Raw genomic sequence first — 14,516 nt, forward strand, 5'->3', positions numbered from 1 at the left:
GGGTTTTTAAACTTTTGCAGAAAATTCTTTCCAGTAGCCAATTCTATTCAAGAGCCATTCTGGCTCTTGAAGTTAGAAAACGACGACAGAATTGGATGGTTAATTTAGGGTACGGTTGTTGCTTCATTCATTACAACTTCTGTCCGCTGCAATCTAGGGAAGTACTTATTCACAGAAAATCTTCCATTGCCATCATTGAAGGACGCCGTGGCCATTCTGCAACGGCAATCACTGTGTTTGCACAGAGTGCAATGCGCCAGCTTATGTGGCTGCTGTATCAGCCTACCGTTTCCTGCCACCTTACTGTTTTGATGTTCTCAAGGGAAGGGAAAAGGGAATCACCTTGTCAGATAAATGTCCACCATGTGACGGGTACCTTCTCTCTTTTTAAAAATACTCATAAATCACACAAGCGTCAGCTATCACTGGGGAAAATGGAATAGCATCTGCAGGTCTTGGTTATTGGGAGGACGAGCAGGTAAACTCTTCTTGCGATCTGTACACATTTCTTACCTCTGTGCCGCAGCTTCCTCCTAGGTTGTGAGGAGTGTAGTGAAATGGTGGCAGAATAGTTATAATTCGAGACACACTGTGAAAAAGCCCCTTTGTCTTCTGGTTATTTTAGGAACCATTATCGAACGCTGCGCCAGGCTATTATTGACATGGTTTTGGCAACAGAGATGACAAAACACTTTGAACATGTGAATAAGTTTGTGAACAGCATCAACAAGCCAATGGCAGCTGAGGTGAGTGCTGCTTTCCATGCCGTAAGGCACATCCAAGTACATTCCCATGAGAGCCTGCTCTGGCCCCAAAGCATTTTCTCTCCCACTCAAATGCAAGGTGTTTATTTGCTTGGAGCTGGTAAAGGGCTGAAAGGACTAGCCACTTGTTTTCCTTAGGGCTGAGAATAAACTGTGTCCACAGCAACTCTGAGCTCCTTGAAAGAAAGTCCCTGAGAAAAAGCCAGTACTGACCAAAAAAGCTAGGCCCAAAGAATATGGAAGGAGCTGCAGACGAGCAGAGACTGGCATAAATGGTGGTATTTTAGAGAATCCAAAGCCTTTACTTCTCTGTTCACTGAGCTCTTGGAAAACCTCAAAGTTGGAGGGTGTTTTAAAGAACAAAGAATGTTGCTGATTCACATTAAAAGCATACCAGTACCTGAAGACTGTCATAAAACTGGGAGTGACTGGAAAGCAGAAGCATTCATTGTTTTCCTTTTTTAAAACCTACTCATGTACCTAGGACCTGCCTTAAGGTCCTTACCAATTTGGGTTTTAGGAACATGAAACAGAAGGTTGACACCTAATAAGATCCACTGTTCTCTAAAGCCATGAAGCTGTTCATAACTCCATAAAGCTAGAAAAGCTTTCCGCTTATTCCTGTTGAGCAGCAGAGGTTGGCAAAGTGGATGCATGTGAATGATCATCGTAACTTGATCAGCAAGGAGACTATCTGTGTAGGACCCATCCCATGACCAGTCTGGATGGAGGGACAGTGTCTACCTCACCTATTAAGCCCCTTCCCCAGGATTCCACAGCACAACACTAGAGCCTTCTCCTTCCACAGAGGACTTACAGGAGCAAGGATCTGGGGATTGAGAGAAGAAAAAGTATACAGATTCACAGAACGTCAGAACTGGGAAGGTCATCCACCCATGTAAGCCCCCAACTCTGCACTGAAACTTACTATTAACTGCAGTATTTATAGTAAACAGTATTACTTTGATAAGTAATCAAACACCTCCAGAACGTATTCTGCACATTGATAGTCTAATAAATAGGTCCAGTCTAAAACCCCCCAAATGTAATGTAGCCTTTTGGCTTGGCAGAGCGCTGGAGACCTGTTTTCAGACAATCAATTGATAGTGCCTTTAAAAGTGGAGAATAACAATCTTTCAGGTTCTATGTAAATGGCCTGTGACTGCATCTGTGTGTACCAACTCGTGTCCTGGCCTGGCCACATGGCTGAGGACACTGAGATCACCACTAGGTGTGGACCAGTCTTTCTAAACATGGCTGAACACACCTGCTCCTGACCACTTTCTACTCCAAGAACCCCACACCTATCTTGCTCACTTACCAGCCAGTCAGAAGAACAGCCAAGAAAACATGAGTGGACATATGCCTTAAGAGAACCAAAGTGCGAGGGAGTGGGTGAGTTGGGGGTGGGACAGGTCATAGAAGGGAGGGAGCTGGTAGGCATAAGTAGTAGAAATCAAGAAATAATTGAAGGTTACATGCATGTGCCATTGCCCTACTTTAAATGGATTAAAGTAGCTAAAAGCTCTGCTTTTACACTTTTTTTGTTTTAAACTGGGAGAAATTCCCTCTAAGATTACATATCAAATTGCTCAAAATAAAAACAAAACTGCTGTAGCAGTTACGTCTAGGGAAGAAAATGGATTTGAGGGGTAGACAGGTGGTGATAGGGACTTTCAGCTTTCAAATTCTGTGTTGAGTGTCTTTTAAGACTGTATCAGCATATTCTTTTTTTTTTTTTAAAGAATGTATTGGTATATTATATATGGAATTTTTTAAAAAGCTGCCTTCGCTGAGTCCCAGTCCCACCTGTGTGCTCGGTGATTACCATCGAATGCCAGGCGAGTCAGCCCTCGTGGGCTTCACCATCATCTTGAACCAACCCTGATCCGACCATCTGTTTTCCAGATTGAGGGCAGCGACTGTGAATGCAACCCTGCCGGGAAGAACTTCCCTGAAAACCAAATTCTGATCAAACGCATGATGATTAAGTGTGCTGACGTGGCCAACCCATGCCGCCCCTTGGACCTGTGCATTGAATGGGCTGGGAGGATCTCTGAGGAGTATTTTGCACAGGTGCGCCATCTTTCCAGGGAAGCTCCACTTCCCCTCTGGGAATGGGCCCCAGGTCATGGAAATCCTGGGGATTCTCCGGTTAACTTTTTACCAATTAGTTAACCACTCCTCCCTAGAAGAAAGCAGCTTACCGCCTCCTGGGGTAGACTTCTAGTTCCCTCAGGAACTGACGGATGGGCTGATCACTAACCAGAGTCTCTCTAGGAGGAGGATAAACTGAGCCTTTGGAAGTAACTTTTCATCTTCAATTTGTTCGATCCAGAACTTGTACAAAAACTGAGAAATCTTCCATTCATTCATTAGGTTATTCCTGGGTGTCTCCATGGTGGGTTATGGGAACACAAGCATTAGTGAAGACTCATTGTGGCCACGGGAAGTTCCCAGTCCAGTGGGGGAAGAGATGCAGATAGGCCCACATGTTGGTAAAAAATGAAGTGTATCTCAAGGAAGTTTATGTTAAGTGCGACAGGAGTTCAGAGACTTTTTTTCCTAGATAAAAGGGGGGGCTACAGAAATGTGGGAATAGGAAAACACTCTGGAAGAACAAAGCATTCTGAGCAAAATTAACAAGGGGAGGGAAAACAGAACTGTTATATAAAGAGGAGCAATATGTAGTTCACTTTAACTGTGGCAGTGTAAAGAGGAGTTAAAGGAGAGAAATCTAGAAAACAGTAGGCTGTAAAGGGACATGTGAAACAGCCCTACTTCCAGAGAAAATTCTTAAGCACTGATGGGTGTGTGGGTGACAAACAAGTAGCCACAAGTAGTGAATTTTGTGGGGTCTGCATGGCTGAAATGTACTACCGTGGCAGTATAAATAAGGGCAAGATAAAGAATAGATGATACCTAGGAAGACTGTGAAGGGGAGTGGCCAACAGTGGACCCAGTATGTTTAAGATTTGGGGGTACATGTGCAGGTTTGTTAAAAGGGTATAATGCTGATGCTGAGGTTTGAGCATCTAATGATCCATGGCTCAAGTAGTAAACATAGTACCCAATAAGTAGTTCTTCAACCCTTGCCCCCTTCCCTCCCTCCTTTTGAAGTCTCCAATGTTTACTGTTCCAGTTTCTGCCACTGTGTGTACCCAATGTTTAGTTCCCACTTCTAAGAAAGAACATGTGGTATCTGGTTTTGTTTCTATATCACTTCACTTTAGGAAAATGGCCTCCAGCTCTAGCCATGTTGCTGCAAATGACATGATTTCATTCTTTTTTTATGGCTGCATAGTATTCCATGGTATATATGCACCACATTTTCTTCATCTAGTCCACCAATGATGGGCACCTGGGTTGATTCCATGTCTTTGCTACCATGAATTGTGCTGTCATAAATATGCAAGTATAGGTGTTTCTTCAGCAGAAAGATTTATTTTCCTTTGGGTATATACCCAGTAATGGGACTGCTGGGTTGAACAGCAATTTCTATTTTTAGTTCTTTGAGAAATCTCCGAACTGCTTTTCACAGGGGCTACCTGATCTAATTTATTTCTCACCAACAGTGTATAAACATTCTTTTCTCCACAACCTTGCCAACATCTGTTATTTTCTAACTTTTTAATAATAGCCATTCTGACTAGTTTGAGATGGTATCTCATTGTGATTTTGATTTGCATGTCTGATTAGTGATGCTGAATTTTTTTTTTTTTTTTTTTTTGGAGACCGTCTTGCTCCGTTGCCCAGGCTGGAGTGCAGTGGCATGATCTCGGCTCACTGTAACCCTCACCTCCCAGGTTCAAGCAATTCTTCTGCCTCAGCCTCCCAAGTAGCTGGGACTACAGATGCACGCTGCCACGCCCAGCTAATGTTTTGTATTTTAGTAGAGATGGTTTCACTGCGTTTCCCATGCTGGTCTCGAATTCCTGAGCTCAGGCAATCCGCCTGCCTCGGCCTCCCAAAGTGCTAGGATTACAGGCGTGAGCCACCGCACCCAGCCTGGACATTTTTTTTTAAAGTCTGTTGGCTGCTTGTATGTCGTCCGTCTTTAGAGAAGTATCTGTTCATGAAATCCAGTAAGTAAACTGCAGCTTTCTGGGAAGAGAGCCCCTGAACTGAAGAAAAGTAGGACAGGTAGTTCTGAGCTTTCCAGAGAGAACAGGAAGGGGGTGGGGATCAAATGACTCCTTGAACACCAGTGGATATTTTCAGGCTGCTTGATCGACTGACCTGAAATGAGCACGCCAAGCCAAAAGCTGCTCATCAATGGGCTTCCCTGGACCCACAGAGCGAGGACCTGAAGTACTACTCCTAGTTATTCTCAGTGTGAATGGAGAATGAGAAAAAATGTGCTTTTAAGTTTTTTGATATAAGCTTCCTATTTAGGTGTCCTTTTCCCAAAAAGGAATGTACTAATGTTCATAAGCCAGGGTGACCTAAAAATGAAAGTTACAAATGAAGCCTTTGAGTATATTTGGAAATACTCAGATTTCCACACACCTCAAAAGCTGCATAGCTAATACCCAAATCTGAACAATCATAGTTTGATAGTCATTCTTTCGAGTGAAAATAATGCTCCATGGATAAAAGCAGCTGGTTCATCTCAATTCAAGTGCATAAGTGCTTTTCCACAAGATGACCAGCAGATTTTGGTATGCAGTGCCAAGTGCATGTGTACTCCCATTTCATCACATTCATCACACAGAATATTACAGAGACATGTACTTCAAAGGTCAAGATTCAATACAATAACTCTTACGGCTTCAAAGAGGTAATTCTTAAGTGAAACTGTTTTTTTTTTTTTTTTTTTTTTTTTTTGAGACAAGATCTCACTCTGTCACCCATGCTGGAGTACAGTGGCACAGTCCCGGCTCACTGCAGCCTCAAACTCCAGGCCTCAAGCAATCCTCCTGCCTTGACCTCTGATATTACTGGGATTACAGGCATAAGCCAGTGGGCCCGGCCTGAAACTTTTTAAAGTGCAAACATGTGGCAGCGAATAATATAATGACTATGGCTATTAATACAGTTTGGTGCTAGTTCATTGAGTCATGCTAAGGTGTTAGCAGTTTTACCCACTGTTGCTTCTTCTCAGTGTAAACGTCAGTAGTTTTGGTATGAGAATGTGTGTTTGTACGACATTGAAAATAGCTTTGACTTTGCAATAATAAAAGATCACAGCAAAGAGGCTAAGTACCCTGAGATCAAAATGTCAGGAGATGCTATGGTATCACATAGAAAGTAAGAGGCTTGGGGCTCGTGCCTATAATCCCAGCACTTTGGGAGGCCAAGGCAGGCAGATCACCTGAGGTCAGGAGTTCAAGACAGTGAACTGGCCAACATGGTGAAACCCCATCTCTACTAAAAATTAGCTGGGCATGGTAACAGATGCCTGTAATCCCAGCTACTCAGGAGGCTGAGGCAGAAGAATCGCTTGAACCTGGGAGGTAGAGGTTGCAGTGAACCGAGACTGCACCACTGCACTCCAGCTTGGGCGACAGAATGAGACTGTCTCAAAAACAAAAGAAAAAAAGTAAGAGGCTTGAGAGTGTGAAGGCCTGAGTGTAGTCACTGTAGCTCAGCTGACTTACGTAAGTCTGAGGACCTTGCTGAGCCTATTTCTTCATTGAGAAAACTGGATAATAACCCATTTTCACAGAGTTGTTCTGAGAAACAGGATATTACTGTAAAAGTGTCTCACATGTCCTCCAGCCCTATGTGATGGTGTTTTTTTCTTACAGACTGATGAAGAGAAGAGACAGGGGCTACCTGTGGTGATGCCAGTATTTGACCGGAATACCTGTAGCATCCCCAAGTCTCAGATCTCTTTCATTGACTACTTCATAACAGACATGTTTGATGCTTGGGATGGTAAGACAGTTACTGTTTTGTCACCCACAAAGAAAATTTTGTTAGACTTTATTATCTTTAGTGACATAGGGTGACCCTAAAGGTAAACAAAATATATTTTTAAAAATGTGGCTGTCAGCTTTTTGTGGCCGAGTCGGGTGGATGTATTCTTTGCATCCCCAGCAGCTGGCACAGAAGCTTGTGTGCAGAAGACTCAATGGATTTTTGATAACTGGATAAACGAGTCTTTGCCTCTTCAAAGGACACGTTGCAGAAGCTACTGCAGTTTTATTCTGTCATTGGAGGAAACTCTAGAAAGAATGCAAAATGTATTTAGTTTACCCTAAATCATAGGTTCTTCTGATAATGTCACTGATAAGCAGCTTTTCAAAAAGGACCTGTTTGTATTTCAGAAACTAGTGTTTAATGACTTGTCCTCATGCCCTGTGTTCACTTAACAGCCTCAGGCCTCACCCAGGGTATGCCTCCTCTAATTCTGATCCCAAACTTGTCCCAGACAGCCCCAGGCTTATAAACGCTCCTGGGGTCTAACTTCACAGGTTTCTTTTGATTCTTTTCTGTCCCTGCAGCCTTTGCACATCTGCCAGGCCTGATGCAACATTTGGCTGACAACTACAAACACTGGAAGACACTAGATGACCTAAAGTGCAAAAGTCTGAGGCTTCCATCTGACAGCTAAAGCCAAGCCACAGAAGGGGGCCTCTTGACCTACAAAGGACACTGTGAATCGCAGTAGCATAAACAAGAGGCCTTCCTTTCTAATGATAATGACAGGTATTGGCGAAGGAGCTAATGTTTAATATTTGACCTTGAATCATTCAAATCCCCAAATTTCATTTTTAGAAAGTTATGTTCCATGAAGAAAAATGTATGTTCTTTTGAATACTTAATGACAGAACAAATACTTAGCAAACTCCTTTACTCTGCTATATCATCCGGTGTACCCTTGTCAATCCATGGAGCTGATTCACTGTAACTAGCAGGCCACAGGAAGCAAAGCCTTGGTGCCTGTGAGCTCAGTCTCCCAGGATGGTGACTAAGTAGCTTAGCTAGTGTTCAGCTCATCGTTTACCATAAAAATCATCATTGCTGTTTAGCTTGACTATTTTCCTCAAGAGCATCGATCTGAAGGATTCATAAGAAGCTTATCTGAACAGATATATCTAAGAAAAAAAAAACTACATAAAATAAGTGAAATAACTTGGACCAAATTACAGATAAACTAGTTAGCTTCACAGCCTCTGTGGCTACGTGGTTCTTTTGGCCGATGGTGTGACACCTAAGTTAGAACACAGCCTTGGCTGGTGGGTGCCCTCTCTAGACTGGTATCAGCAGCCTGTGTTGTACCCCTTTTCCTGTAAAAGGGGGTAACAGCCATCCACGATGAGGGAAAAAGTGACATTTCATTTTTGGGGAATCCATGAGCTTCCCTTATTTCTGGCTCACAGAGGCAGCCACGAGGCACTATAACAAGTATTATATAAAAGCCATTAAATCTGAATGCCCTTGGACAAGCTTTTCTTAAAAAAAAAAAAAAAAGTTTATATACATGTTTAAAATTTTTATTAAAATCCAAATTTTCTGGGTGTAAGCTCATGGAGTATGTTGTGCCATGCACCACCTATACGTAATATTTCGGGAGGGGCTAGGGAGGGGAAGTTTCAAGGTTCAGATATTTTTAACCAATCTATATTTGAAATCATGCCATTAGCTTTAACAATGTTAAAATTGTGCGGTGTAAATATATCAGAAAATAGCATATGGGGAGGCAGTAAATACTATTTTAAGCTATTAATTGTATGCTAAAAGCTTCTAAAGCACAAGTGCATATTTTTATACTGCTCTTTTCACAACTCTGTGATCTACATAAAGTCAGACTTGAGATTTTCTTTTCTCTTTTACCAGCCGATCCTTCCTATGTATTATATTAGACCCCGTAAACAAACTTCGTTTTTCTTTCTCTGTACTTCATGCTGCATTTTTAAAAGGTATAAACAGAGACTGAATCAGTAATTACTTTTTTCCAATACAAATTGGAATGCAGAATACTTGGAACTTGTACATGGGGAAAAAATGACTTATCACTACATAATGTGCCAATGTTTTTTTCTATGTTTTGTACCAAAAATGGAAAAATATGACAATTCCATGCAAAGAAATGTATCTAAATTATTTTTGTTAGATGATAAGAGAACTTGCTTGGTCAGGACAGCAGCCAGCTTTGTATTGTAATGCTATATTATGTAAATGTGATGAAAATGTTTTTGTGAAGTACTTGTAACTAAATTCCTACAGCCATTTTTCATTCCCAACAGCTGTTTTTATTTTACCTCTTTGGCCTAAACTTTTCATAATTTCAAATTTGGGGTTTAGTGTCCTTTATTTCATGAGTCACACACTTTGTTTTCAGAGCACATTAAAATCAAGATGCCAAAATCCCATATTAAGGACCTAGCTAACTTGCCTAGGCTTCAGAAGCTTGCTTGAGGCAAGGAACAGTCCTTTTCTGATCATCTCACTTTCAGTTCTATTTGGTAAGTAACATTTATCAGGTGTCTGACATCTTCTACATGAAATATTTACAGCTTACTCAGTGTTATGTCAAATTTCATGTTAACTTCAAACTTTTTATTAGTAATGTGCAAATGTTTAAAAATGCTTTAAGACAGCTAGGTACTAAAGCTTCAACAATTTCTGCTCTTTACCAGTGTAATCTACATTATAATCTTCTGAGCTGCGAAGTAGTCTATTCTTCTATATAGTCAACTTGTTAGAAATACAGGCTTTCAGATGGTGTTTGTATCAGATAGTTTATATTATATAAACCACTATAACTGCCTCTTACATGGAGTTGTTTCCTTAAACGGCATGTGTTGAGGGGGCTGTATTAGGAAAATGCAACACGCTTTAATAATTTCCGTTGACTACTAAAGAGAAAGGAGGAAGCTAGTTATAAAACATCGCTGGACCAGAATGACCCTATAATTTCCTAAGATCATTCTTTATTTCTAATTTAAGATTTTTAAATTTACTTGCCCTCTAAGTCAGGACTGGTTAGCATTCTGGGGCAAAAAAACAAGCTTATCAGTTCACACAGAACCTACTCAGCTGTAGAGAGAGAAACAGAAGGGACGATCCTGTGCCCTTGTGCTCTGTGAATATAGCCAGAGACTGAGGTAATAAAATATATTTAAATAAAAATGACAAGGCATTTGTACATATTGTAACACTATGTAGTGTTACTTCTGCTGTTGCAAGTTATCTTAAGTGTTGAAAGCTAAACTCAGGAAATGGAGAAAATGTACATAATATACATTGACCTATTATTCTAAATTGAAAGTCCAACTTTTAGGAGCAGTCTACCTGCAACTACTGAACACCATCAGGTTTGAGACCCTACCAGAATCTCCCATCATACTGTTATCCCCCATCTTTCTGACTTTAGGGCATGCATGAAAACAAAAGCAATCTAGTCCCTAGGGTTGGAGACTGCCCTCTAGACAGTTTTTCATGGCAGAAAATTAGAATACAAGTATACCTCATTTTATTGCATTCTGTTTCATTGTGCTTCAAAGATACTGTCATTTCTACAAATTAAGGGCTTGTGGCCACCCCGCATTGAGTAAGTCTACTGGGGCATTTTCACAACATGGGCTCGCTTTGTGTAAGTGTCACATTTTGGCAATTTTTACAGTATTTCAAATGTTTTTATTCTTGTATCTGTCATGGTGATCAGTGATCTCTGTTACTACTGTAATTGTTTTAGGGTACTGCAAACCATGCCCATATAAGACAGTGAACTTAATTGATAAATCTTGGGTATATTCTAACTGTTCCACCAACAAGCGGTTTCCAATCTCTCCCTCTTCTTGGACCTCCCTATTCCCTGAGATACAACAATATTGAAATTAAGCCAATTAATAACTTACAGTGGCCTCTAATTGTGCAATAGTTCAAATCAAAAGCTACAGATAATGAAGCTTAGTTGAAGAAGGCATACTGAAAGCTCAGGCAGGTCGAAAAGCCATGCCTCTTACACCAGTTAGCCAAGTTATGCAAAGGAAGAGTTCCTGAAAGTGTTACTCCAGTGAACATGCAAACAAGAAAGTGAAACAGCCTTATTACTGAGATGGAGAAAGTCTGAGTGGTCTATATACAAGACTAAACCAGCCACAACATCCTCTTAAGCCAAAGCCTAATTCTTCAATTCTTTGAAGACTGAGAGGTGAGGAAGCTACAGAAGAAAAGTTGGAAGCAAGCAGAGGTTGGTTCATGAAGCTATCTCCATTCACGTCAAAGTGCAAGGGGAAACAGCAGGCAGTTATCCAGATGACCTAGCTAAGATCACTGAAGGTGACTACACTGAACAACTGAGTGTGTGAAGATGAAATGGCCTTCTATTAGAAGAAGATGTCATCTAGGACTTTCGTAGCTAGGGAGAAGTTCAGTGCCTGCGAATGTAGCCGGTGCCTTTAAGCTGAAGTCAAGAGTTTACCAGTCCAAAAATCTTAAGGTCCTTAAGAGTTATGTTAAATCTACTCTGCCCATGCTCTAGAAGTGGAGTAACAAAGCCTGGATGACAGCACATCTGTTTATAGCATGGTTTACTGAATATTTAAACTTATGGTTGAGACCTCAAATTTCTTTCCAAATATTACGGCTCATTGACAATGTACCTGGTGACCTAAGAGTTCTGATGGAGATGTACAAGGAGGTTCGTGTTGTCTGCATGCCTGCTACCACAACATCTATGCTGCAGTCCATGGGTCAAGGAGTCACTTTGACTTTTAAGTCTTATTTAAGAAATACATTTCATAAAGCCGTAGCTGCCCTAACTAGTGATTCCTCTGATGGGTCTGGCCAAAGTCAACTGAAAACCACCTGGGAAGCATTTATCATTCTAGATGCCGCTAAGAACATTCTGATTCATGGGAGGTGGTCAAAATTTCAACATTAAAAGGAGTCTGGAAGAAGTGGAGCCTGAAGGTAATAGATGAGAAGTTGCTTAAGAATGTGTATAGAAAGTAGTTTCTGGAGACAGTCATTTCCACAGTGAAGGTGCTGTTAAACACCGTTGAAATGACAACAAAGGATTTAGAATATTCTATAAACTTAGTTGATAAAGGAGCATCAGGGTTTGAGATGACAGACTCTATATTTTGAAAGAAGTTCTATTGTGGGTAAAATGCTATTAGAAAGTATTACATGTTACAGAGGTACCTTTGTGAAAGGAAGTCAATTGATTTGGAAAACTTCATTGCTGTCTTATTTTAAGGAACTGCCACAGCCACCCCAACCTTCAGCAACCACCTTAGTCAAGACCCTCCACCAGCAAAAAGATTATGACTCACTGAAGGCTCAGACGACTGTTAGCATTTTTTAGCAATAAAGTATTCTTAAGGTATGTACATTTTTTAGAAATTTAAGACTGTAGTATAAACAAAAGTTTTATAGGCACCGGGAAACCAAAAACTAGATGTGACTCACTCTATTTGCAATATTTGCTTTTTTGATGTGGTCTGAAATCTAACCTGTAATATCTCTGAGGTATGCCTGTATAATGACAGAAGGAATTTGCTGTGGTACCTATGGTACCATTTGCTTCCAAAATTCATGTGATTTCTACCACTCCATTTGAATAGATTAGGATCACAAAACACTAGCCTAGAACAGGCTAGGAAGTAAAACAGTTAAAAATCTATGACTCCCATGTGCCATACAACTTAAGAAAACAACTTTACAAATGTATGGGCTAACACAGATTTTCTAAAGGAAAAAGCATGTGAGTAATGGGAGAAAGTCTTTTGTAATTGGAGGTAGCTTAAGTTTTAATATTTCTCCATAAAACTTTTCATGACTCAATGTTATTTGGATTTAAAGTAGTCATATAAGTCTCTCTCTCATTCAGTCTTCAATTCCTGTTTTTAGAGCTGGTCAGTGATACTGGGCACTACAGAGTTAATTGCAAGGCCTTACCGCATTGGGCTTCAGTTTCCTCATTTATAACATTATGCCATTGGTCTACCTAGATGACCTTAACTCTTCCAGTCTTTGACTGTAGGTAGTTGTGGAAGTAACTGTCAAAGCTAAAACTAGTAAAAAGAACTCTGAAGATTCCCTTTAGGGTTATTTGTATAATGAACACATAAATCTGTAGAAGGTTTTCCGTAAGAAGGGTCAGTCTGCTAACATCAGTCACATTGCCCTTTCTTAATCGGTAGTTTAAGAATTTCAATCTTTAATGTGTAGACTACTTTACTTTCTCATTTTTTTATTTTTTAGCACCAAAAGGAGAAAACATATTGTTACAAGGCTGGTTATAGTGTCTCAATGGACACTGCAAAGAACTACATAAATGAAGTCTGTCTCAAGCAATTCGTATTTGAGTCAGTGGTCAGATGGGGCAGTTGCGCTCAGCGGCAGTCTCTGACTCTGGAAACACTGTGCCTCTCAAATGATCTAGAGCTCATCCTTGTTGTACATGAGGGGCAGTTGTTGTTCTAGTACCAATTTAGCCCATGGCTGTTCAAGCCAATTCGCACTGGGAAAAATACACCCTCATAAGATTCCTATCCATTTGAGTTCATATAGGTTTTAGTAGCTAGAACTAAAAAATTAGAATTTTAAATTATCTAAACAAATTGATACCAAAAAAAAAAAAAAAAACTTGCCATACGTTAACAGTATATATGTTCATTTTTTTGGCTGAGAGATTCAAGTTTGTGCTGTATAGAACACTAACAGTTACTATAAGACCAGGAAAATTTGCAGGAGAAAGGCTATTTTTAAACTTCACAATAATTCTAAAGGAAGCCAAATAATAAAACTTCTAATAAATGCCATAACTTAACTATTACCTCTATTTGTACCTTTCACAAGGGTCTAGGTTCAAAATAAGCTCAAAACACAGCACTCACCACTTCAACAGCAGCTGACAGTCAAATGGAAAACTTGTGGTATATTCTTGGGAGGATATACTAGGACCTGAGAAGCAACATGTTCCTGGTTGGTAGGTCCACAAAAACTTTAAATATGTAGAATTTTATGGACTGACAAAAAAAAAATTACCAATTTAAGTGATCAATATATTAATGGTTTTCAGAGTAGTACCCGATATTTGATGTTCAAGGTTCATGCATATGTATTTTTAATTCCTTAAACTAGACAGCAAGGTATAAGTCACCATTCTCCTCTAATTTTTGAAATAATCTTAAACTGCGCAATCCAGATTCTCGCTCTCCATTTTTCCACAAAATAATGAGATGATCAGCAGAGCATGTCACTAGTCCGTGATCTTCAAAGTATAGAAACATCTGTAAAGAAAATTAAAACTGATTATAGTGACCCTGAAAAGCAGAGAAGTGGCTAATACCACATTAACATATGTGCGTGTGAGATACATGCCTTAAGACTCCTTTGGATCTGGATGTAGAACTTCATTTTTCAGTATTGGTAACAGTCACATACAAATAATATCTAATATTTTAATCAGAATTTCGTTAATATTATTCAACTACAGAATAGCTATTTTCGTAAAGTATATGAATTCCCATAGTTCTTCCAGATGTTTTCATAATCTGATTTTTCAAGCATTGGTTTTACTTAACCATTACTTATGTATAATGGCTATGGATAAAATGTCTGAATTCTAAATTTCCCAAGATAATCACTGGCTTCAGCTCTCTCTATAAAAGTAGATATACTCAATCCATAGGTATTGAGTGTCAGAACTAGGTTTATGGTTCCTATCCTCAAGATTCTGAAAAGCAAATCATAATTGAAACAATAAAGGTACCAAGAAAAGATTATGTAATCAGGCACTAAATAATGCAGTACAGACTCTGACATGCCACAGAAATTCAGAAAAAGCTT

General features: G+C 39.9%; 2 protein-coding genes across 4 annotated transcripts in view; one reads left to right on the forward strand and one right to left on the reverse strand.

The window, feature by feature from the left end:
• The window catches only part of PDE8B (phosphodiesterase 8B), a 356,027-nt gene extending 347,022 nt beyond the window's left edge, over positions 1–9,005 (forward strand). Inside the window, exons 21-24 of the mRNA XM_023214908.1 lie at positions 626–746; positions 2,673–2,840; positions 6,515–6,644; positions 7,214–9,005. Of these exons, the coding sequence (XP_023070676.1) occupies positions 626–746; positions 2,673–2,840; positions 6,515–6,644; positions 7,214–7,323 (529 nt within the window). The 3' untranslated portion in view covers positions 7,324–9,005. The remainder of the gene's footprint in view (positions 1–625; positions 747–2,672; positions 2,841–6,514; positions 6,645–7,213) is intronic.
• A 3,883-nt stretch (positions 9,006–12,888) lies between these two features.
• WDR41 (WD repeat domain 41) overlaps positions 12,889–14,516 on the reverse strand; it is a 48,760-nt gene continuing 47,132 nt past the window's right edge. Inside the window, exon 13 of one of the 3 annotated variants that reach the window (XM_023214912.1) lies at positions 12,889–13,957. Coding sequence is in view for 1 of the 3 variants with exons in the window: in XM_023214910.1 (XP_023070678.1) it covers positions 13,805–13,957 (153 nt within the window). In the remaining 2 variants the exon portion in view is untranslated. The remainder of the gene's footprint in view (positions 13,958–14,516) is intronic. The other 2 variants (XM_023214910.1, XR_002732156.1) reach the window with 2 other exon arrangements.

The sequence above is a fragment of the Piliocolobus tephrosceles genome, chromosome 4, assembly GCF_002776525.5.
Source record: "Piliocolobus tephrosceles isolate RC106 chromosome 4, ASM277652v3, whole genome shotgun sequence".
In the NCBI taxonomy this organism is placed as follows: Eukaryota; Metazoa; Chordata; class Mammalia; order Primates; family Cercopithecidae; genus Piliocolobus; species Piliocolobus tephrosceles.